At 42.8% G+C, this 26,041-nt stretch overlaps 1 protein-coding gene across 8 annotated transcripts in view; it reads left to right on the top strand.

The window, feature by feature from the left end:
* The window catches only part of SCN8A (sodium voltage-gated channel alpha subunit 8), a 179,897-nt gene that overhangs the window by 54,674 nt on the left and 99,182 nt on the right, over nucleotides 1-26,041 (top strand). For all 8 annotated transcript variants that reach the window (XM_040488080.1, XM_040488076.1, XM_040488077.1 and 5 more), the window contains exon 2: nucleotides 2,674-3,003. In XM_040488080.1, the coding sequence (XP_040344014.1) occupies nucleotides 2,728-3,003 (276 nt within the window). In that variant the 5' untranslated portion in view covers nucleotides 2,674-2,727. The remainder of the gene's footprint in view (nucleotides 1-2,673; nucleotides 3,004-26,041) is intronic.

The following is a 26,041-nucleotide window of genomic DNA, read 5'->3' as shown; positions in this document are numbered from 1 at the left end:
CATCAGTTTGTTCTCTATGGGTCTGTTTCTGCTGTTTCTTTAGATTCTATATATGAGTGAAATCATATGGTATTTGCCTTTTTCTGTCTGACTTAATCTTACTTAGCATTAAGCCCTTTGGGTCCACCCATGTTATTGCAAATGGCAAGGTATCATTCTTTCTTAGGGCTAACATTACATTATATATATAATACATATATTATATATATCAGAATATGTGTGTGTGTATATATATATATATGTATGTATATATATATATATATATATATATATATATATATCAACTTCTGTATCCATTCATCTTTCGATGGACACTTTCCATTTGGGAGCAACTATTGCAATATTTGTCCTCCAGGTAGGAACCAGAGTTCAGAATGAGTCTGACTGTGGGAGCCAAGAGGTCCCAGGTATTTAACCTAATTATGGGTTTCAAGCATAGTCCCATTTTTTGTGAAAGGGATACAAAAGTAGTTTAAGGCACCCTCCATGCCCTCTGGGAATTTATATGGTGCAGTTCAACAATGACTAAGAGCCCAAACAAGTATGAATAGGATGTTTTGAATCCTGATTTACCCGTTTCTAGCTATGTAACTATGGGCAGGTCTCTGTGTCTCTTTTCTCATCTATTAAAAGGGGAGAATATGATATCTACCTCGTATGTTGTTCTGGAGATTAAATGAGTTAATATAAGTAAGGTGCTTGGAACAGTGCCTGCAACATCGTAAGTAGTGGATAAAGGTTAGCTAAGATCATGGTAAAGCTATAGCAGTCAAGGAGGAAAATTCGTGTGGAGACAATTCAGGAATAGAGAGGAGGGAAGGAATGAGAGAAAAGGAATTCTAGTTTGAGGGAAACATTGCGAATAAAGTCTTAGAGCAGCAAAAGCATTGGCATTTGCGCGTGATTTACTCCATGATCCAGACCGTTCCCGCTGGGATTGGAGTAGGACAGGAGGGTGGGTGACTGACACTGGTCATAATAAAAGTGGGAGCCGGAGAGTCAGAGCTCTTTGGCTGTGATTTCTATCCTGGCCCTGTGACTTTGAGCAAGTTGTCTCATCTCTTAGGACCCCAGGGTTCCTAATCTATAAAATGAAATGGACTGTATCTCTAAAATCCTTTGCATCTCAGGAATCCTGTGCTTCACACGTGAGAATGATTTATTTGACCCCATGGTCTATGGAATAGTGGGGTTTTTTTCAGCACAGTGTGAGGCTCTCTGGTGTGTGTGAGGGTGGACTTGTGGTTCTGGCCTCATTAGTCCCATGCTGTAAGGGAGTGAGCTGACCAGCCCATATATAGACGCTACACACTGCCTTTGCAACACTTAGCAATCACCACCACTAGAGAAATCTGGGATCTCTGCGGGTGTATTTATGAAAGGAGCCCTGGGGTATTTCACTCCCAAATTATTTAGAGTTAACTCTACTACCATCCTCTTGAGGAGCCTTGAGTTTTATGGGTACTTGCCTTGAAGTGGACCCTGAGGGCTAAGTAGGAGGGAGAGAACAATCTTTAGCCTTTCTAAAAGAAGTTCCCCGATTGTCTCTGTGGAGCTCACAAAACTAAAGGGAGTAAGCAGCACCAGGAACACCAGATGAGATGCCGGTGCAACCCTAAAGCCTTCGTGGTAAGACTCACCTGCTCAGGTCCTTTTGTGACAGGCACCAAGCATGCGTGCTTTTGATGTCAGGGATTCCCCTGTTTCAGGGCGTGTTTTAAATGACCCAGGACTCTGTGTAAACATGGAAACGGGCTTTTCAGATCCTGTGCTTCGAAATCACTGGCTCTCGTGTGGCATTACTTCGTTTTTCCTTTTAGAAGAAAAACTTGGTTTGTTCTGTTCTTACTTCTGTCCTTCCTGGCTTGAGCCCCTCTGGGCTGCGTGCAGGCCTTTCGGCCATCATTCACCCTGTGGCAGTGTGGTGCTATTGTTTCAGAGGAAGTTCTCTGAGATTCCTCCACCAATTGCTCCCCTCACCCCCACCCCCGGCCCCCGGTTGTCCCTGGCAGGATCTTGGTCAGCAAAGCACGCACTTCTGGACTTCTGTACCAGATGGATTTTACACAACTTGGTGGATTGAAAAATAACTCGAAATGGAAGAGCCAAAGCAAATGGGAGCTATTTTGTCTGTATTTTGTTGTGCCTCCAAAGTTTTGAAGGGTTTAGTGTTTTCAGAACCCGGAATCTGGAAAGAGTGACAGTTTGCCCTTGCGTTGTCTTTGGAAGAAAGAGTATCTCTGTAGGGAGTAGACTTCCAGGACAGGAGGGTGACTTGAGCATCATAGGAGGATTCCAAAGCTGACAACATCCCCCTGGGTAATGTCAAATATGCCTTACTAGTTTAGAATAGAAGTCCGTTGAGGGTATGGGATGTATGTTTGTGGTTGTGTGTGGTTTACAAACAGTGAGTTGCATGTAAGTAACAAACACGAGCAATTTAGGAGCCTCCCATCTTTGGATCTCCCTGGCTGACCATTCCCCTGAGAGGGGCTTATGAGCATCATCTCGCCCATTCCCGCCACAGATTTTCTGAAGAGCAAAACACCCGTGTCACAGAAGAAACTATGTGTTGCGGAGGTTGTGAATAAAGGTCGAGAGTGAGATGGTTTGGTCTGGCCTCTTTTTAGAGCAGCGATTGATTACTGCTGTCTGTGTTGCCGTTTCTTCCAGAGCTGACCTGTCCCGGACGCAGCATAACTAACGAAGCTGCTGCAGGATGAGAAGATGGCAGCGCGGCTGCTCGCACCACCAGGCCCTGATAGTTTCAAGCCTTTCACCCCTGAGTCACTGGCAAACATCGAGAGGCGCATTGCCGAGAGCAAGCTCAAGAAACCGCCAAAGGCCGAAGGCAGTCATCGGGAAGACGATGAGGACAGCAAGCCCAAGCCGAACAGTGACCTGGAAGCGGGGAAGAGTTTGCCTTTCATCTATGGGGACATCCCGCAAGGCCTGGTTGCAGTTCCCCTGGAGGACTTTGACCCATACTATTTGACGCAGAAAGTGAGTTGGAGGAGACGGCAGTGCGGCTTCAGACACCCCTTTCCTAACAGGCTTAGGGGAGACGGGGGAGGAAGAACTGTCCCTTTGCCAGAGTTTGGATAAGTAGTTAATCCTTTGTTTCGGTTCTGGTTAATGGGGTTTGTTTTTCAGTGTCATTGCTGCTCAGGCTCATTTGTGGGCCTTGACGCTCCTCGAGTCTGTTAATAAGGCTTCAATTTTTGGCTCCAGGCCAGATCAGAAAAAGATGAAAACAGATTCGAAAACAAAAACAAAAGAGAACATAAATGAAACGGGACTATTTAATAGAGTCCAAGAAAGATGGCGTACCGAAAGATGATGCAGCCAGGTAGAATCTGTCTCCCACACCCACTCAGAATTCCATCTTTACATATAAAGATGATGTAACTGTTACAACATCAGCAAAGCCTACTGTTTTGAAGGAGATGATGGATTTGTACTCTATCGGAACTTCCTCTGTCCCTTGGTGACACTAGATCTTAGCTGCTGGGGACAGGAATAGTAGAGGGTAAACCAAACTGGGCCCGTGAGGAGACCAGGTCTTTGGCCTTGTTACTCAGTTGTCCGGCTTGAGCCAACACTCATTCTTACATTAGAGTCAGTTCTGTTACTCTTGCCTGTAAGAAGCACAAGTGAAATAAATACTTGTCTTCATTTGGCCAAGAGTTTCAAACTCCTCTAACAAACATTTGACCCAACCGTGGGCTTCTTTCTCATGATTCTCTTTTGCAGCAAGGCAACAGGTGGAGAAGCAAAGCCCCCTGGCTAATCCGCCAGCCAACTACTTAGCCATTGCATACTGAGGACTGACGCCAAACACCATTCTAGGGATCCCCCATTTGACAAAGGTCATTTAAAGAATTAGATTGAGAGGTGTTTCCAGATGAGGGGAGAAAAGTCTGTGTATGATAACATATTCACAAATATAAAGCTTAACTCAACTATCTATATTAACAAAACTGCCCCATAAGCTTCCCTTAACTAAATTGTCCTTCAGGCTCATAATTTGGAAGAAATTTTAGTTTCTTGGCTTAATAACGAGACAGAAGTAAGATGAGACCAGTTGATCTCTTGACCCAGCTGTAGTTGTGAAGGCGTTTTTGGCTCAGGATGGCAAAGGCAGTTATGACGTTGTCTACACAAGATGGTCCTTCACTCACTTCTCTTGCAACTCAGGATATAAGTGCCAACAGTGGCCTGTATCCTCCACTGGGAAATATAGAAAGTTTAAGAAACGAAGCATGAAGTGATGTGAATAACAGTCAACCAGAAGTAAGAAATCCTGACTCTACCATAATGAACCATGTTTCTGATCTATATTTCTCTTTTCTCATATGTGTATTGTTCAAGATGCCTCAAATAGTTTATGGGAAAAGCAAGTTATAAATAAAACAACTTCCCAAAACTAGTTCATGTCCTTTTAGCAAGATGTGTCACCTCTTTGGGCCTAAATTTTCTCATCTAGAACTGAGAAGTTGGACAGACTTTCTAAGGACTTCTTCACATCTCAAGTTCTGGAGCTGAGTAGTTTTCATAAACTTTCATTGATTTGCTCAGTTACTCTTCCCTTCTTTAAAGTCTGGCTTTGTAATGTGGGCCTTTGCCGAGTGGGCTAGATGGGTGAGGGAGGAGGCAGGCTTTAACTTTCTGGGTTAGTGAACAAGGGAACGTGGAATCTTGGGCTATTTTTAGAAGAACATTTCATCCCATTGTAAAATTTTGAAATATTTTTAGAAATGTCTTCTTACACTTTCCTATTCTTGCATCCATGATCTTAGTAGAGCTACAAAGCAATGACAAATCACAGGGTTTAGGTTGTGCCTATTTAGGTGAGTTGGCCAATGGTGTGACTTTTTCAGAAAGTACTCTTAGTGCAATAAGTAGATATGTAAAGCCCTTTGGACCCTGGCCTTTCAGGCAGCCAGAACTGTTTTGCTTTTATTTGAACTGTTTATCTTTCCAACTCAAATGCAGATTCAATCTCCTTTTCTTAAACCCGACTTAATATATGAAGAATACACATCAACAGGGCCCAGTTTTCCTTTGCATGCCTTTTCCCCTGGTGTCTGCCCTATAGGTAGCCTCTTTTCTCCTAATGCCTCAGATTTCAGTGACCCTGGATTGGGAGTGAGGCCTCAGAGAGGGCAGATCTCTGGCCCTGATTGGGTGTCATTCCTTGGGTAGGAGTGTTGGTGGAGCTCCATCAGGAGACTGGTTCTTCATGATAGACAGGATGACTTCAGCCTTTGGCCTCACCACAAGGGTGTATAGTTTGTGGAAAGGATAACTTTAATTGTATTTTTTTTTTTTTTTTGGTGATCATTTTTTTTATTGTGAAATATACCGCCATGCAGAAAAGTTCATAAAACATAAATGCATAGCTTAATGATTGTTATGAAGCAAACAAACTAACACTTGTAACAAGAAAGAACATTAGTAGCACTTCGGAAGTATTAATTGTCCTTATAAGCAAGGGATGTTTTTGTTTAAGATTTTATTTTTAAGTATTCTCCATACCCAATAAGGGGCTCAAACTTACAACCCCAAGATCAAGAGTTGCGTGCTCTACCGACTGCGCCAGCCAGGCGCCCCAAAGCGAGGGATTTTTTTTTTTTTTTTAATTTATTTTTGGGACAGGGAGAGACAGAGCATGAATGGGGGAGGGGCAGAGAGAGAGGGAGACACAGAATCGGAAACAGGTTCCAGGCTCTGAGCCATCAGCCCAGAGCCTGATGCGGGGCTCGAACTCACGGACCGTGAGATCGTGACCTGGCTGAAGTCGGACGCTTAACCGACTGCGCCACCCAGGCGCCCCGCGAGGGATTTTTTAGTTGATTAATAATGTGCTGGCTCAAGTTTATTTGCAGGTCTTCCCTGGCATTCCTAATACTTCTTACTAACTAGGCCTTTCACTAGGCCAAATTAGCAAGGTCTCCTCTACAAGGAAGCACACTGGGAACTAACCCACAAATCAAAAAATCCTGAGAGTAGAAATGACTTTAAGAGGACATTCCCTTATGTTTGTGTTTCATGGGCTGCCTTAAATAATTCTTCCAAAATACAATTTCTTTGCTAAATGATAAAAGTGGATTTCTTTCCCGTTTCCTCATAGGTCTCCTTTTCTACCTAATTAATCACTTTTATGGCTCTCATTGACACCGGTGTCTCATTTCCTTCCCTCTGTTTTAGAGGGTGAAGGAAAACTACTTCCCCATTGGTAGAGTTCTCATTTTTACCCCCTTGTGGATTTCACACTCTTCCAGGGACAAGGGGACATAAACCTGTGTGTCGTATTTTTTAAGACACTCTTGTACCAGCTGGTGCTGGTTTGAGCTATCATAAGCTACTTCAGGCCCTCAACAGTGTTGTGCATGTTGCATTTCACTGACTTTCCCAGCTGGTCCCTGAAAACAGTCTAGATGATTCTCTCTTTGGGTTTCCTCAGACCTCCCAGTGTTACAACATTTTCTTTGCCTCTTGGGACTTTGTTCTAATGTGTCCTTTGTTTGGCTTTCTTGTTTTTCAACAGTTGCTTGCAAAAAATAGAATTTCGGGGATGTTTATATTTATTTATTTATTTGATTTTTAAATAAAAATTAGTTATTTACCTACATGGTTAAAAAGTCAATTAAAGTTATTTGGTAAAAAGTCTCCCCTTTACATCTCTCCCTCATCTGCTCACTTCTGTCTCCCTGAAAAGGTGACCACTGTTTTTAGTAGGATCTTCCCGAGTTTCTTTATATATGTATATTCAAAACCAAATAGGTACTCTAAGAAGCTTGAACTCGCCAACATGTCTTTGTTCTTGGTTTTCTTTCTATTTTCTTAAACCTGTTGAAGTCTTTCTTTTTTTTTTTTTTTTTTTTTTTTTTTTTTTTTTTTTTTTTTTTTTTTAGAGAGAGAGAGAGAGAGAGAGAGAGAGAGGGAAGCACACAAGTGAACAGGGGAGGGGCAGAGGGAGAGAGAGCATCTTAAGCAGGCTCCACGGCCAGCACAGAGCCCGACATGGGGCTCCATGTCATGAACGTGAGCCCGAGCCGAAATCAAGAGTCAGACGCTTAACCGACTGAGCCACCCTGACGCCTCTCTCCAGTTCTTAATAGTAACTTAGTGAATTTCAAATGGCCACATCTATTCCAATAACCATCTTAAGTGGGGCAGCAAGAAAGTCTATGGATTAAGTTGAAAAAGGCCTTCAGAGTTGACTCCTACTCCTTTTCCCATTTCTTAAAATTGGTAATTGCTCTGTGTGTCCTTTTCTGTTCAGAAATATAAATGTAAACAAAAATCGAAATTATAGGATGGACTGATGTGCCTTTAAATAGGGCTCATTCCTATTGCATTAAATTACATGTTGTTTCTCAGAGTTCAGTGTGCCTTCAACTCTTCCTGTCTCTTCCTGCAAATTGGAGTCTACCAAGAATTATAGAAAATTAGAATATTGTAGCCTTAGATATAGGCTGGTTCATCATCCTCCTCTTATAAATTTAATGGGGTAAAGTTCTTGTCAAAAGCCAGCACCCGTGTTGGTGGTAGAGTCAAAACTAAAACCCATGCCTCCTAACTCTCAGTTTATTACAACACGTTTCGAGTTCTCCGCTTTTCTCATGTTTTGTTCATCAATACTCCACTCCATTGGCTGAGTCCTTCTGGAGCTAGGTAGGCAAATTTAGAGACAGGAAGAAGAACCTGCTTTTTCACCCACATCCCTGATCGTCCCTGTGGTTTTATAACCTTTTTCAGGATGGGTCCTGACAGGTACAGTGCTTCTGAGGGGAAGGATGGCCTTTGTATTAGCTCCAGGATTTTACCTTCTCCAGTGAAGTTGCTAAGTCGTGCGGCGGCCCTCCACAAGCTGTTCCAGAGACTCGGGCTCAGTATCAGCACTGCTGCCACTATTCAACTGGACATGTAATCTAAAGGCAACTCATTTAACCTCTCTGTATATGTTTACTTTTAAAGGGAAGAAGATCTCCCACCCGTCCCCAACGACAGAATGGGACAATGAAAAGAGCACCTAGCTGGAAACATAAAAACTTCCATTTTAGTTCTTTCTTTGCCCCTTGTTTGCCTTTGGGTAAACCACTTAAAATCTCTGGGGCTTCAGTTTCCTTGCCTATAATAAATACAAGATAAGAGTTGGGCCTATATCTATATCCTTCTCATTGTGTTTCACACATGTGTCTGTCACTGTTACGTTTTAGCTGGAGCAGACTGCTTTCTGTTTCCCTAGTGCCCCCTGCCTCCTGGTCTCCATTCCCTCCTCTCAGAATGTCCTTTAACTTCATGAAACTTTTGACCCTCGACCCATTCGTCCAAGGCCCTCTTCTTCCTTACAGCCTGACTTGATTCTCTCTACCAGAACTGATTCTACCTTCTGAATTCCTGTGCTACATTAAGATCTTTAGCCCTACCTTTACTAACAAGTGGCTTTTAGATTTAATTCAGGTTAGATATAGGAGGGCATCCTGTTCCCAGCAATGTTTACAATTTTCTCCTTACCCACACACACACAGGCACACGCACATGTGCGCGCATATACACACACACGCGCGCGCGCGCAGTCCCATGTGCTCTTGGCAGAAAATCCTTGCTGAGTCTATTTTCACACACTTTTCAACAGGTGTGCAGAGCAGAGACAGGCCGCTAAAGGAGAGTTTACGTCCATTAGGTGTGGTTTGAAATTTTGCTAATGAAGTGTTGCATTGCCTGCTCTTGCACAATAAGGCTAGATGCACCTTTCCATTCTAAATAAAAACTGCATGTTTTCAAACTTTATTTTGCTCAAAAAAACCATTTTGCAACAATGTTAAAAAAAAAACCAAAATGGTGTTTCTGTTATTTTATTCACCGGACCAAAGGGAGGCAAATGCTTATGCACCAGTGGGAGGCAGGCCATTCTCAGGGTGATGGGTTAATGATGTGCATGTATGGGGCTCTTTTCCACTCTCCAAGCAACATTCTCTAGAGGGGAAGGAATTTAGTTGAACATTCCCAACTCTAGGTCCTCTTTAAAACCTTAGCAATAGGGGCGCCTGGGTGGCTCAGTCCTTTAAACATCCAACTCTTGATTTCGGCTCGGGTCATGATCTCACCATTCTTGAGTTCGAGCCCCATGTCAGACTCCACACTAACAGCACAGAACCTATTTGGGATTCTCTCTAGCTCTCGCTCTCTGTCCCCCCCACACCCACCCAAAATAAATAAATAAGGTTTATTTATTTTATTATTTTTTTTAAAAAACCCTTAGCAATAGACCCAGTGTTGGGAAATCTTATTTCTGCCCCCCTGCCCGTCTAATTCCAGGTTAACATGTATGTAACTTAACCACTCAGGGAATCGGTTTCCCTAATCCTGGAAATTAAGATTATAGTATTGCACCTATTTCGCCAGGTTGTTGTGATGATCTTGACTACCCTTTACAAAATGAAACAGCCTGTTGCTCCTACCCCGCATCAGTTTTCTCTGTAGCACTCAGCAACACCAGCCATATGTTTATTTGTTTGTTGTTCATCCTCTTGTCTGCTCATCGGCTGGAGCAGTGCCTGCACTGTCGTAAGTGCTCAATCCCTATCTGTTGAATAAATTAATCTTAGGAAATATGCCTACGAAAACACTGTGTATTTTTCTGAGTGCTTTGAACATGAAAGGTGACATTATGATGTTTTCTCTAATGAAAATTTTCCCATCTACCAAAATGAATTGAACTCTATAGGGAGAAGAGGCTGATTACCAGTGTATCTTTTCCTTTCCCAAAGAATTAGTTTCCTTTAGGGGCTGAGGAAGTAGATCCTGACATTTTAGAGATTTTCAAAGGGCTGGATGACTATTGTTCAGCGCCACCAGTCTTATCTCTCCTCTTGTAGAAACTTAGAATTGGAAGGAACTTTATCAAAGGTCATGGGTTGATAGCCTCCTCCTAGTGCTTGAATCTCTTCTTGGTTTGTTGGTATCAAGTATGTATTACACAAAGGATGCCACTTCCTGAATATTCTAAGTTGTCCTGTCACGTCTGCCTTTACTAAGTGTTCTTGCTTCTTTCTTGGCTGGGTGACTTGTGTCACCCTCCGTGTATTCACTGACTATAAAGGAAATGAGAGAAGCTGACATTGGAATATATACTAGTTTGGGTTGCCTCATAAAAGAACAACCCGCTTATTCAACAAATACTTCTTGAGCGTTCCTATATGGGAGGCATTGCAGGGGTGGAGCAGTCTGTTCGATTCTGTTGCGGAAACAAAGATTCATGAAGTCCACTCTTTACCCTGAAGTAGCTTATAACATGGTAGTGTATAATATACTATTTTTGATAAGGGAGCCCAGAAAGGGCCTTACTTACCTCATTGTAATTGTAGTATTTGAATCAGGCTTCGGAGTTTAGAAAAGAAGGGTAGACTGAAACATTGTAGGCAGAAAGAACAATATGAGCAAAGGCTCAGAGACCAGGGTGTAGGACAGCGGAGGAGAAAGCTGAGGGGTCTGATTGGGCTGGAATGTGGGGAAATGAGTGAGGAGCCTTGGGAGATGAGGCTGGGAGGGGAGAGCTGGAGCCAAATCACGGTGGACTTAGTGTGAGACCAGGAACTTTGGTCTTTACTTGACAAATAGTGGAGAACTACTGACGGTGTCGGGGACTGAGGAGATGTGATTGAAGCTGTGCTTGGGGGAGGTGAATGTGGCCGTGGTACGTACGGGGGACCAGATGGAAAGAGAACTGGGACAGAGACCAGCCGTGGGGTAGTGAGGGTCCAAAGTGTGATGGTGGAAGTGAAAAGTAAAGGGAGTGGATGAAGTCAAGAGGTGTTACAGAGATAAGTTGATAGGATTTTGTGATTGATTGTGGAGGGCTAAGGAAGAGTCTAGCATTCAGTCATTCATTTGATAATCTGATACATTGTTATTGAGCGTTTTCTATATGCCCAGGCTCTGCTCCATGCCCTTGGGAACAAAACAGACGATCTCTTTATGCTACTCCGGAAACTTAGTTTTTGTTGGGGAGACAGATAATAAACAGGTAAAGAAATTCATCATTACATATAATGGTGAGTGCATTAAAGATAATACGGTCCAGGTACTTGAGAGGTTGTGGTGCTCTAACTTGGTATGGAGACTAAACTTGGAGAATCCAGAAGAATCAAAGGCTACATGCTGTCTAAATACTTGGTGTCTTAAATAGGCCTTTAGCAAGCACTAAATTATAATCTTTAAAATGACCCATAATGCCGATCTTCTGAGTTACTTAAAAGCCAGGATTGTCACTCTGTTGAGACATTTTGCCAGTCTTCGATTTTTACATAGGCAGGGGTCCAGTACATTTCAGCATCAGTGTGAGTCACCGGGCCATCTGCAGATAGAACCTAGCATTTTCTCCAGAAAAGAGCCTCAGGTCTTCTCAAGTCCTTGCACCAGTAGCCACATTAGTGAGAAAGACACCTTTTACCTGAATTCTGGAATGTGTGTTATTAGCTAATCACCTTAGTCATAAAATTCCACTATCAGAGGGATTAGTCTCTGATAGTTTTTTCCAGGGTGTGAAACATTTTTGTTTTAATAAAAATTGACCTGTCGAATGACTTATTTAGTAATGACCATTGAAGTGTTGGAGGATGTCTCAAAATCAAGGTGATATCAATCATCTTCTGATGATAACTAACCATATTTTAAATCCTTTCTTCGTCAGAGAGTAAGCCCGTAAAGTCCTTATACAGAGGAACGCTTCTCTTACTCATTGCTTCCAAATTCATACCAGGTGTAAATTCTTTACATATTGTTCATTACATATAACCCTGTTTGACACCATTCAAGATTAGGATTGCCCCCTTATAGGACAATTTCTGCCACCTCTGAATCTAGCAGTAGAATGTTCCATATAAGCTCTGGAGAGGCACTCCTGTTCCAGAGACTTTGTTGGGGCTACAGACTTTGGCCTGTGGATTCAAGTTTAAATAAAAGATTCCCCCAATTTCAGAGGATGAAATCTCCTGTCTGCTGTTCAGGGTCAGTCCCCATCCAGGGGACTTTCTCTAGAACTTTCTCTAGAACTTCCCTCTCTCAGTTTTCCTCTCACTGTTTTGTGCTGTGACACTCTTCTGTCAGTCTTTCCCTTTTCACACATGCTCCTTCCCCTCAGCTTTAAACACTGTCAAAGCCTCTCGCACTGTAATGAGCACCCTTACTTGACCCCACATCCCCAGCTAGTCTAACCACTCTTCTCCTGCCATTGAAACTTTCAAAGAGTAGCCTTTACTCAGCATCACCACCTACAAACCTCCCCCCCCCGCTTCTTCACCCACATCCTCCCTCTCTGCTGGCATTCTCAAGATAAGATCCTCTGTGATGTCAAATTGCCAAATTTATCGGATGTTGTTTCACTTCTTATCCCACCGGAGCTCTGTGCTGTGTTTGATACTGTTGATTGCTCCCCAATTCTTGCAGCTCTTTTCTTTACTTCCTGCATTCCTGGCTGCATTCTCCTTATATCTCAGACTACTCCTTCTCTCCCATTTCCCCCTCCTCTCCCTTAAACGTTGGTGTTCTCCCGGGTTCCGTACCTGGCCCATGTTCCTGGCACACTCTCCCTGGGTGATGTCACCTATACTCCCTGGGTGATGTCACCAGTACTCCTGAAACTGTATTTCCAACCTAGAACGCGCCTTAATATTCAACACCTTGCCAGGCATCTCTCTCTGGATTTCCTGCAGGTAACTCAGTGTGTTCAAAATTGAACTCCTTTCTCCCCTTAAACCCGCTGCTTTCATCTGCTACCTTAGTGGATGACACCAGCTAAATTCTGGATATCATTATTGATTCCCCAATTTTCTGCAGTCCTTAAGGGTGACCAGTGTTGGGGAGCTGTCAGTAGAATGTTGCATATTTTTGTAAGTAAGAAAACATCGTGGCTCAGAAATCGTAATTGTTCACATTTCCTCAGCTGGTGTGTGGCAGAGCCAGATTTAAGTTCCAGGGATGTAGGATTTAATATTCACGGTCTTTCTACCATACCATGCTGTCTCTGTGGAGTATATTACAGACTGAGTTTTTGTTTTCTACTATCATTTTGAGATAATTTTCTGTCATTTTACATTGCCACAATATGAAGCTAGTATGTGGTGTTTTGGGCGTTTTTTTAAGTGTATTTGTTTACTTCATGCTATATCTTTAGCATTGTATCTAAAGACATAGAAAAGATGAGAAGACTTTTCAAACTAAAACAATTCTTACGGGAGGATGAGCTAAAGGGTGGAAAAGGTCAATTAGGCACCTAGCAGAAAGTTGTGTAAAGTTATAGGTTTGTTGTATAGTTAGTATGGTATCCTTTCCTCAAGTCTAAGAGATTCATTCATATGCTCAGTAAACACATGTGAGCTCTCTACCTTATGCCAGATGGGCATCGTATTCTGCACTCTGCTTGCTGAGCTGAGAAACGGTAGTTGGAAGCTATAGCCCTGCCTTTAAGGATCTCAGGGTCCAGCGAGAGACAGAGATGTGTAAACAAAAGCGACAGTACCACATTAACTGCTCTAACAGGAGTAGGTGCGGAGTGGAGACACACAGGAAGGAAGGATAATTCTGTTTGAGACAGTGGAATGGGGCCATCTTCAGAGAGGAGGTGATAGTTAAGCTGGACCTTAACGTATACCATATGAAATATGGTTTTAAAAAATCCACCTGTTGGAAAAGAGAAGAAAGAGTAAGTTTGGGTATAAAGACCGGTGCCTGAAAAGGCAGAGAGGCATAGGCAAGGCTGAATTGTTTCACACCGTGAGTTTACTTGTGACTAGAGCACTACTTTGGCTATGACAGGAGCCAAAGGTGGAAAGGCAAGTTGGATCCCAGTGTGTGCATACTAGGCAGCTTTTATTTTCTCCTCCTTCCAGAGTTCCTAGGTTTGACATAAGCTCTGGGGCCTGTTTTGAACCAGTGCAACCATACAGGTGTCTCCTAGTGACTCTGGAGAATTGCTCTACCTTGTCCTACTGGCTTCTGCCAGGTGTGTGAATAGCAACTAATGTGAATGTTAGTCCTTAGACTCTCCTTTTTTTTTTTTTTTAATGTTTATTTTTGAGAGAGAGAGCGAGAGAGAGCAAGACAGAGTGGGAGCAGGATAGGGCAGAGAGAGAGGGAGACACAGAATCTGTCAGCACAGAGCCTGGCATGGGGCTCGAACCCACGAAGCATGAGATCGTGACCTGAGCTGAGGCTGGACGCTTAACTGACTGAGCCACCCAGGCACCCCTCTCCTTTTTTTTAAAGTTTATGTATTTACTTGAGAGAGAACGTGCGTGTGCATGTGAGTGCACACACTAGCATGGGGAAGGAGCAGAGGGAGAGGCAGAGAGAAAATCTCAAGGAGGCTGTGCGCTGACGGTGCGGAGCTCAGTGTGGGGCTCGAACTTGTGAACTGTGAGATCACGACCTGAGCCAGAATCAAGAGTCAGATGCTTAGCTGACGGAGCCCCCCAGGCTCCCCATGCCCTTCAAGTCTCCTGACAGCCAGCCCGTGTTTGTAGCAAAGGAGCAGGAGTGGCAGTGGCAGTGGCAGTGGCAGCATCATAGTCACGTTTATCGTGTGTTTATTCTGTGCCGGGTACTGTAGTAAGTACTTTTTGTGACTCTGTATTTCATTCTCACAACCTGATAAAGTAGCTAGTGTTGGTCATTATCCCTGTTTTATCAGTGAGAAACCTGAGTCTTAGCAACCTAAATAAGTTGACAAAGGCCCTGACAGCTAATAAGCAACAGAGCTAGGTCTTGAATCCAGGTCTTTGTTGTATCAAAGCCTCTATGGAAACCTCTCTGCTGCTTACTAAGAAAGAAGAGAGCGAGAATATAGAATATTCTGGAATACGAATACAGTGACTAGAGGGGTTAATACACTTTACATAATAAGCATGCATTTTGCTTTACCCCATAGCAGCTGCAGTCTGTGTTCCCTAAGAGGGTAAGGGGGAAGAAGATCAAAGGCCACCTCCTCTTGAAGGGCAGTGAGGAAGAGAGGCCATGTAGGAGGTTCGGAGCTGCCCGGCCTTGGGGAGCAGCATCATGCTGGCTCAGCGCTGGAGCAGGTACACAGCACTGCTGTGGTGCCAGGTATGGCTTCCTGCGACCAGGATATGGGCAGGAAGGGTGTCAGCTGCTCCCAGTGTGGGTTGGAGGGCACAAGGTTACAAGGTCAAACCGAATGAGAAAGTGTATACAGAAGCACCTGGAAAACAGCAAAGCCACAGATAGATGTGGCACCAGCATTGCCTTCATCCGGCTTAATTTGGGGCAAAGACCATAACCAGCTGCTGTGATCTCTGAGGCACATGCAGGGGCTTTGCTTTTTGCCGGAGTTAAAGGTATTAAGCAAGAGAGATTCCTTCGTTGACCCAAGGATTGGACTAGATGACTTGGGGTGGTGAAAAGCGTTCAGGACCAGACGCTGGAGACCTGGGACCTGGTAAACCTCAGCTCTGTGGTGTCAGTGTGCACAGAGCTCTCTCTGCTTGCTTTCTTGTCTGTAAAGTGAGGAGTTAGATTTTTTTGAAGCTTTTTCAAATTGCCGTACGGTATGACAATTAAGATCAGAGACTCTGGAGTCAGATCGCCGCAGTTCGATTTTAAGTTTTGCCACTTAATAATTGTGCGGTCTTGGGAAAGTTACTTGACCTTTCCACCTCAATTTCATCATCTGTAAAATAGTACCTACCCATTGCTGGGTGACAGATATTGTATAGGCATCTTAGTAGGGTGCCTGCCACATAGTAAATGCTTAATGCATATTCACTGTTACTCTTCAGGTAAGTTCATGGTATAGTTATCAATGACCCAAAGCAATAAAAACATAAATTTGGGATTTAGAGGTCTCTCTTGCTCAGTCCTCAGGGTAGTGGAATAGAGACTTGGAAGATGAGGGCTCTAAATATTCATAGTTCAAACAGAAGTACAAGCCTAATCAGAATTTGTCCGTGTCTCATGTCCTGCTTGAGTTCAGTATTTCTAAAGGCGGCTTAGTACCAGGACACAGGTACTGAAGAAATTCAGGCCAGCTGTGCCTTTGCTGGAGCCTTTCCTGAGGCATACTGGGACTAAAGTTGTGATTTCACCTGAGGGGCCCACTAAGCAGATTGAGATTAAGAAAGGCATCTGAGGGCGCCTGGGTGGCTCAGTCGGTTAAGCGTCGTGACTTCAGCTCAGGTCACGATCTCACGTTCCGTGAGTTCGAGCCCTGCGTCGGGCTCTGGGCTGATGGCTCAGAGCCTGGAGCCTGCTTCCGGTTCTGTGTCTCCCTCTCTCTCTGCCCCTCCCCCGTTCATGCTCTGTCTCTCTCTGTCTCAAAATAAATAAACATTAAAAAAAAAAAATTAAAAAAAAAAAAAAAAGAAAGGCATCTGGACTCTTTTCAACATGAGGTAGTTGTTTTGACAGTACAGGCCATTTACTTCTGAACACCTTCCTGGTCTGAAGTAGAATCTGTTTATTTTTTTATTTTTTTAAAGATTATTTGTTTATTTTTGAGAGAGAGAGAGAGAGAGAGAAACAGGAAACGAGCAGGGGAGGGGCAGAGAGAGAGGGAGACACAGAAGCAGGCTCCAGGCTCCAAGCGGTCAGCACAGAGCCCGACGTGGGGCTCGAACCCACGAACTGTGAGATCATGACCTGAGCCAGAGTCGGATGCTTAACCGACTGAGCCACCCAGGCGCCCCTAGAACCTATTTAGATTCAGCATTATATTTTCCTTCATTAAAGCAGGGAAACTTTGAGAGGACATTTGCTTGTTGCCTGCCATATTGGCTCTATAGCTAGAAGTCAAATGCCAAACCACCGTTGACCAGCGGATACCTGACTCCTGCCCTTACTACTGCTGTAGCTGCCCTGCAGATCAGCTGTATTTGTATCATTATTGGATAGAAGACCACTCTGTGCATGCACACTCTGAAAGCAATAGGCAGAGAGGATTTGCCCCTGGTAGAAGTTACCGGAATTAACAGTTTGAGTTAGGCAGGAATAGCTAACAACTACTGTAAGTCAAACTGGCCACTTGCCTGGTACAGAAGAGGTACCTAGGTCTGGGAGAATAAGGTATATATGTTAGGTTTAGGCAGGCAAGAATTGAAGGCTAGAGAAGGCAGCTAAAAACAAGAGGGTTGGGCAGTGCCAGAGATCAAAACAGTTAAGATCTATGGCCCAAACTCTGGGAGACAGTCATAAGTCAGTGTCAGTAACAGCTATAGCTAGATAGACTCAGAGGACATTGGTTTTCAGCTGCCTTCTTGTTGGGCCCCTCAGTGTTCATTACAGCCAGAAGGTCATCAGGTACCTGCAGGCTACCTTTGCCTTAATTGAGATGATGACCTCACAGGAGAGGGAGAACTTGGTTGAGTGGAGAGCCACTCTCCTGAGCCGTGTGTCCCACAGCAAACCAGGGGCTGGGTAATAAACCTGTCTCTCTAAGAAGCTTTCTGTTCTGTGATATAGTCCACCCTATGTTGAGCACTCTTCTCTGTAATGTCCTTTCAATCTATACTTTTTGTGTGATTAAAAAAGTTAATCTGATCCTGGGGTGAGGGTGAGGAAATGCTATTAAGTTGGCTGCACTGCAGTGCTTTGGTAACTGTGTAGATTTATTGTATTGCATTTGCAGTATGACAGGATTTGTGTGGCATGTGTAGGAATGGGCTCGTACCTGGTCTTACACAGTGTCCCTTTCCCTTATCGTAGACCCGGAAGAAGATACATCTTACCCTGAATTAGCAGTGGTGAAGCTCCTCCATCCTGCGCTCCAAGCCCCACGTTGCTAATTGGAAATGAAAAGCCTGTGCTTTTCAGAAGGTTCATTTTATGCCCGAATGACATATTTATTAATTCTCCATGCCATAACTCGTTAAGAGCTGTTCCACTGCTCTTAATGGGCCTTGTGTTCAAACGCATTCAGTGGCTGTTTTTATAAACTGATATTTCCCCTTGGGCAGTAAACCACAATTCAATTTCAGTTTTCCTTTTAACTCGTTTACTTCACAAAGATCTAATTTAAGACAGATTAGGTAAAATACTATTGGACTGCATGGACACCAAGTTATTCTTGCTTAAGAAGTATTCTTGTAAGAATCCAACGCCTGCTTTTCCTTTCCACTCATCCTGGGCTTTGAAGAATCCAGTGTTTGAACAAGGGACGAATCTCCTTTTCTGGATTCTCATCAGCAGTTTAATGATGATTACTGAGATTTTATTAGCCACGCATGGGGCATGCTTTAAATATATATATTGTTTTAGTTAGCCCATCACCAGTCAGGCCGCTTCATTTTCTCTCTTGTATGCTCTGTCCTGCCGAGAAGAGAGCCTAAAAGCCTGGCAGATAGGGCAGGGGAATGCGGCCTGTGGGCAGCTGTGCCGTGGGGCTGCTTCCTGCTGCCCCCTGCCCACATAAGTGTAGTTCTCAAGATAGTATCAAATGCTGTTGACCCTGAACTTGACAGAGTATCCCATGAAGGAGCAAAATAACCAATTCAGGAGAGTTCCACCAAGATGTAATGTGAAAGAATAAATAATAATAGGCTTTCTCCTCCAAAGTATGGTTTGCTGCTTTGTTATACTTCATCTTGGATGCTTCTGCGTATTTTCTAAATCAGAGTCACAGATGTCAGAGCAGGAAAGGACCTGGGCACGCCCATCAGGCAGCCCTCTCTCTCATATTATAGACAAGGAAAATCGGATCCAGAGAGATGCAGTCCAGGCCGTACAGCGAGGTAGAAGTAGTTGAAGCAGGAGAACTTAAGTGTTTTAAGACAAGTGTTTTGAAACCCCACTGTTTTAGGGACCTGGGAGGTGACCTGGTGGTTCCCAAAATCCTGGTGAGCACAGATTCCTCTGCAGCTTATTGCATCAGAACCTCTGGGGTGGGACTTGTGAATTTGCATTTTTTTTAAAAAGCTACTCACATAATTCCTATGCAGCCAGTCTGGCCTAGGTCTGGAACTGGTGTTAGTGTATAACAGGGATCAATCGCCTATGTCCCATGGGTCAGGTCATCTCTGCCATTTGTTGTTGTGTGGCCTGTGAGTTCACAAGGGTTTGTACATTTGTAAATGGTTACGGAAAAGTCAAAAGTCACAATATATTGTGATGTGTGAAAATTACATGAAGTTTAAATTTCCTTGTCCATAAATAAAGTTTTATTGAAACACAGCCACTCTTACTTGTTTACATATTGTCTGAGGTTACTTTTGCACCACAGGGACAGGGTTGAGTTGACTGTATGGCCCACAGAGCCTACGGTATTTACTGTGTGGCTCTTTACAAGTCAAATTTGCTGACTCCTGATATATACTATTATATTTCTCATATAAGCACCACACGGACCAGCATCAAAAGGGAGATTCCTAAGCTTCGAGAACTTGTGTTAGTTCAAACACCATCTTGTTTTATGCTAAATATGCAGTTATGAAAAACTGCATATAAATTAAGTATATAAATAATAATTTTTTTTTAATTTTTTTAACGTTTATTTATTTTTTGAGACAGAGAGAGACAGAGCATGAACGGGGGAGGGGCAGAGAGAGAGGGAGACACAGAATCGGAAGCAGGCTCCAGGCTCTGAGCCATCAGCCCAGAGCCCGACGCGGGGCTCGAACTCACGGACCGCGAGATCGTGACCTGAGCTGAGGTCGGACACTTAACCGACTGAGCCACCCAGGCGCCCCTGTAAATAATTATTTTAACAAAAAGTGTGTTTTATTGTAATACAACTCGCTACTTGAAGTATGGAGGATTCCTCTTCATTTCAGGAAATTTAGTGTGGCTTATATGTTTGTTTCTCTTTGAATAGGAAAAAATACCTTGTTTTTCTACTTGATGAAGATCTAGGATGTAAATATTTAGAAAGGAGTGCTGATAAACTATTTTGTGTGCAGTGTTCAGTACGATTCATTATGAAATTTCTACTTCACATTTAAAACATTCTTAATAAAGCCCATATACCTATAAAGCTGTAGTTTTAAAATTCACTGAAGATCCCTACTTTCCTCGCCAGCTCTTACTAATTCAGGATCTTAGCTGCCTCCTGGTTTTTCTTCAACCAAAGCTAACAGTTTCAGTGTCTTACTGTCTTCCTTTTCTTTTGCCTTTCCTTCTTGTCGCTCACCTCGCACATACAAGCATTTGTTCGTTAATCAGGCAGCAGAGATTTATTAATGCGCAGATGCTGACTCTGCGATAGGAAGTCCCCTCGGTGGCACCTCGAGACCTGTCTTTCCACCACGATCAAACTAAAAGATAAGAGAAATGGAAGGTGCAGGGGACGTTACTTTTAAAAGTCCTCTTCCCTGTCTTCTTCTAAGGCAGGTGGGTGATGTTGTCAAGGCCCGGCCTGGTGGTTTTGAGATCCTGGGACATGGGCCAGCACTTCTTTCATTGTTGCTTAGGCTTTTCTGTAGTGTACCCCAGGGGCTCACATTTCTCATTCACCAGAGAATCCATCCCCCACACCAGTTTCATTCTCTGCCAGATTGCCGCTAAACTGCCTCTCAATCTGGCACAGTAGAAGCTGTAAAGAGGCTCTCAACTCGGCATAACATGCTGCTCTGGGCTGCGTGACCTTCAATAGGTGGTGTCCCTCTCCTGAGCTTTTGTAAAATGCATAGAGGATAACAATCCCTCCTCAGCCATACTTCACAGGAATATTATGAGGTTGAATGGGGAGGTTATTTGAAAGGCTTGGCATTTTCATAGAGGGAGTTGCTATAGAAACAGAGGCCTACAAGTACTTCAGAGAGGGGGTTTCGGGAAAGGCCCCGGGGTCTTTGTTTCTTTGGGTAGCCAAAATATGGAAGACCCGGCCTCTGACCTGTTTTCAGCCTAACCCTGGGTCTACCGCTCCCTCTTGCTTTTAGGATTCGGCTTCCCTGCAGCATGCCCTGCCGGAGCCAATACCCTCTAGTAACAGGAAGAACGATTTCGCACTGCAGTCTCTAGGGATAGTGAATTGAGCATTTCCAGAGTGTACGTGGCTCAATACCAGCACTGCTTTTCTACTTGGGAGAGAAAGGCGTGACTGCCAGATAACCAAAGGAAAGAACAGAAGATGAGAGGAAAGGATCTTTTAAAAAATAATAATCTGTCAGCAGCTGTTTATTGGGAGTGTGTGGCATGGGTTGAGCCTTCTCCTGGAACCGTGGGAGGAAGTATGAGATTGATTCCTGCCCTCTAGTTTCAGGGGTAACTGTTGGGGGGAGGCGCCGGGAAAGAAGGATTAAAAAAAAAAAAAAAAAAAAAGGCGGCCCAGTCAGTTAAGTCAGTTCGAATTTAGCTCAGGTCATGATCTCATGGTTCATGAGTTCGAGCCCCACATCAGGCTCCACACTGACCGTGCAGAGCCTGCTTAGACTTCTCTCCTCCTCTCTCTGCCCTTCCCCCACTTGCGTGCTCTTTCGCTCTCTCTCAAAATAAATACTCTTAAAAAAAAAAAAGTTCAGAAAAGGGAGAGGTCAGAGTCATTGGGGATATTTCATTAAAAAATGGGACCTCAGGGTGAAATTCAAAATCACGCCTCCTTTCTGGGAAGAGGGGGTATATTTGGAGCGTGTGCCGGAAGGAGCAGTATCGGTAAGGCCTTAGCTCTTCAGCTCCTGATGGGTACATAGATAGATGTCAGTGGTATCATTCTTTAGACCTTTTTATATGTCTTACACTTCTTAAAATGGTTCACTGTTTTGTTTTGTTGCTGTGGTGTGTTTTTTACTGAGATATCATTCACAAGCTAGACAGTTCGTCATTTTCAAGAGTGCTTTTCATTGGTTTCTTGTTCACGGGTCGTGCAGTTGTCACCACTATCTAATTCCAGAACATTCTTGTCACCCCAGTGAGATCCATTAGCGGTAACTCCCCCCTTCCCCTCTCCATCCAGCCCTAGGCAGCCACTGACCAACTTTTTGTCATAGATCTGCCTATACTGGGCCTTTCATATAAGTAGAATCCTACAATATGTGACCTTTTGTGTCTGAATTCTTTTCAGGATTTTCAAGGTTCACCCATGTTGTGGCATGTATAATCCTTAATTTCTTTCTTTCTTTCCCTTTTTCTGGGTCCAGATGTGTTTAGTTTCCAGAAAGCTCCTCAAATCGCTCTGAAGTTCAGAATGGGTTAGGAACCACTTTTAGTTATTACTATTCTTAATTCTACTATTTGGCTTGGAATAAAGCTAATTTTTAAAAGTTTATCAATAACACCTTACTAGACACTCTTCAGGTAATAATGTATGTATTTTTATTGTGGTAAAATAGATGTAACATAAAATGTATCATTTTAACTATTTTGTATTAAAATTTTTTAAAGTTTCTTTATTGGGGCACCTGGCTGGCCCAGTTAGTTAAGCGTCTGACTTCAGCTCGGGTCATGATCTCACCATTCGTGAGTTCGAGCCCTACATCGGGCTCTGTGCTGACAGCTAAAAGCCTGGAGCCCACTTCAGATTTTGTGTCTCCGTCTCTCTCTCTGTGCCCCTCCCCGCTCACACTCTGTGTGTGTGTGTGTCTCTCTCTCAAAAATAAACGTTAAAAAAGTAATATTAAAGTTTATTTATTTTGAGAGAGAGAGAGAGCGCGAGTTGGGGAAAGGCAGAGAGAGAGAGGAAATGGGAGAGAATCCCAAGCAGGCTCCGTGCTGCCAACACAGAGCCTGACGCGGGGCTTGAACTCATGAAACCAAGAGTCAGATTATTACCTAAGCCGAAACCACAAGTCAGATGCTTAACCAATTGAGCCACCCAGGCGCCCCTTAACCATTGTTAAGTACCCAGTTCAGTGATATTAAATATATCCACCATGTTGTACAGTCATCACCACCATCCATCTCCAGAACTTTTTCAACATCCCAGAGAGAAACTTGTATCCATTAAATGGTCACTCTCCATTTCCCCTCCTCCAGCCCCTGGTAAACTCCATTCTACTTTCTTTCTCTGTGAATTTGCCTGTTCCAGGTTCCTCGTAGAAGTGCAATCCTATATCCTATATCTGTCCTTTTGTGTCTGTCTTATTTCACTTAGCATGATGTCTTCAGGGTTTATCTGTGTTGTAACATGTGTATGAATCTTACTCCTTTTAAAGACTGACTGACATCCCATTATATAATGATAGACCACATCTTGTTTATTCATTCATCATTGATGGACATCAGGGTCCTTTCTGCTTAGTAGTATTTTGAATAATGTATTAATGAACATTCGTGTATGAGTTTTTGTGTGAATACCTGTTTCCAGTTCTTCTGGTCATACACCTAGGAGAGGAATTGCTGGGTCCTACGGTAACTTTGTGTTTAACTTTTAAAGAACTGGCAAACTGTTTTCCAAGATGGCTGTACCATTTTACAGTCCTGCCAGTAATGTGTGAGGGTTCTAATTTCTCTATATCCTTGCCAGCACTTTTTCTTTTCCATGTTGTTGTTGTTGTTGTTGTTGTTCATTATATTCATCCTGGTAGGTGTGAAGTGCTGTCTCATGTGGTTTTATTTTCATTTCTTTAAAAACTTTTGATGTTGAACATCTTTTCGTGTGCCTATTGGCCATTTGTCTGCTTTTTCTAATCTGTTTTAAAACTAGATTGTCTTTTTACTGCTGCTGAGCTCTAAGTCCTTTTCTATTTTGGCTGCTAGATCCTTATTAGATTCACAATTTGCAAATATTTTCTCCCATTATGTGGGTTTTTTTTTTTAACTTTCTTGATAGTGTCATTTTGCACAAAATTTTGAATTTTAATGAAGTCCAATTTATCTCTTTTCACTTTGGTTGCTTGTGCCTTAGGTGTCACAAATATGACACCATTGCCTAATCCAAAGATGTGAAGATTTACACTTTTGTTTTCTTCTAAGAGTTTTATCATTTTAGCTCTTACATTCAGGTTTTCATTCCATTTTGAGTTAATGTTTGTATAAGATGTGAAGTACAGGTCCGGATTCAATTCTTTTGCATGTGGTTACCCAATTGTCTGAGCGCTAATTATTGAAGGCTACTCTTTCCCTTTGAATTACCTCGGCACCCTTAAAAAAAAAATCAATTAACGTAGATGTATGGGCTCATTTCTGAATTCTCAGTTCTGTTCTATTGATAGATATGTCTATCCTTATGCTAGCACCACAGTCTTTTTTTTTTAATGTTTATTATTTTTGAGAGAGAGAGAGAGAGATAGAATGCAAGCAGGGAGGGGCAGAGACAGTGAGAGAGAGACACATAATCTCTGAAGCAAGCTTCAGGCTCTGAGCTGTCAGCACAGAGCTCGACACAGGGCTTGAACTCACGGACCGTGAGATCGTGACCTGAGCCAAAGTCAGACACTTAACTGACTGAGCCACCCAGGCACCCTGCTAGTACCACGGTCTTGATTACTATAGCTTTGTAGTGAGCTTTGTAACAGGGAAATGTGAGTCCTCAACTTTGTTCTTATTTTTCAAAATTGTTTTGGCTATTTTGGTTCCCTTGCATTTCTATATGAATTGAATATGAATTTTCAACTTGTTAATTTCTGCCCAAAAAAAGCAGTTGAAATTTTGATTGGCGTTGCATTGAATTTGTAGATTAGTTTGGGGAGGATTGCCATCTTAACAACATTATGTCTTCTAATCCCTGAACACAAGGTGTCTTTCCACTGGTTTAGGTCTTTTTAAAAAATTTCTTTGAATGATGTTTTGTAGTTTTCAGTGTACAAATCTTATACTTCTTTTATTAAACGTATTCCTAGGTATTTTGTTCTTTTGGATGCTCTTGTAAATGGAGTTGTTTTCTTAATTTCTGGATTGTCTATTGCTAGTGTATAGAAATACAACTTACTTTTATGTATTTATCTTGTATCTTGAATCCGTGCTGAACTTGTTTATGAGCTCTAATAGTTTTGTGTTTTGTTCTTGTTTTTAGTTTTGTGTCTGTGTATTCCTTAGAGTTAACTGTATACAAGACCATTTCATCTGAAAACAGAAATTGTTTTACTTGCTTACTTGCCTTGCCTAGAACATCCAGTACAATATGGAATAGAAGTGGTGAGAGGGACATCCTTGTCTTGTTCCTGCTCTTTGGGAGGAAGCTTTCAGTCTTGTCATTAAATGTGATGTTAGCTGTGGTTTTTTCATAGATGCTCTTTATCAGGTTAAGGAAGTTCCCTTCTATTTCTAGTTTATTGGGTGTTTTTATTATGAAAGAGCATTGGGGGGGCACCTGGGTGACTCAGTCAGTTAAACATCTGACTTCAACTCTAGTCGTGGTCTCATGGTTCGTGGGTCCAAGCCCTGCGTCAAGCTCTTTGCTGACAGCTCAGAGCCTGGAGCCTGCTTTGGATTTTGTGTCTCCCTCTCTCTTAGCTCCTCCCCTTCTTGCACTCTGTCTCTCTTTCTCTCTCTCAAAAATAAAGTAAACATTAAAAAAAATGAAAGAGTGTTGGATTTTGTCGAATGCTTTTTCTGCATCTGTTGAGATGATCATGCAGTTATTGTCCTTTATTTTATTAACGTGTTGCATTACATTGATTTTTCACACGTTAAACCGTCTTTGTATTTCTGGGATAAATCCCACTTGATCATGGTGTATAATACTTTTTTTAATGTTTATTTATTTATTTTGAGAGAGAATGTATGAGCACAAGTCAGGGAGGGGCAGTGAGAGAATCCCAAGCAGGCTCTGCACTGTCAGCTCAGAGTCCGACACGGGGCTCAGTCTCACAAACCATGAGATCATGACCTGAGCTGAGACTGAGTCAGATACTGAACCGACTGAGCCATCCAGGCACCCCCTGTAATCTTGTTTATATGCGGCAGGATTCAGTTTGCTGGTATTTTGTTGAGGCTTTTGTATCTATATTCACAAGGGATATTAGTCTTTAGTTTTATTTTTTTTTTCTGATGGTATCTTTGTCTAATTTTGTATCAAGGCAATACTGGCCTTACAGAATGAGTTGGGAAGTGTGTCATCTTCTGTTTTTTTGGAAGAGTTTGCGAAGGATTGGTATTAATTCTTTAAACATTTGGTGGAATTCATCAGTGAAGCCATCTGGTCCTGGGCTTT

The sequence above is a fragment of the Herpailurus yagouaroundi genome, unplaced genomic scaffold, assembly GCF_014898765.1.
Source record: "Herpailurus yagouaroundi ecotype Mexico unplaced genomic scaffold, PumYag 166, whole genome shotgun sequence".
NCBI classification, from domain to species: domain Eukaryota; kingdom Metazoa; phylum Chordata; class Mammalia; order Carnivora; family Felidae; genus Herpailurus; species Herpailurus yagouaroundi.
This window is presented reverse-complemented; position numbering and strand designations above follow the sequence as displayed.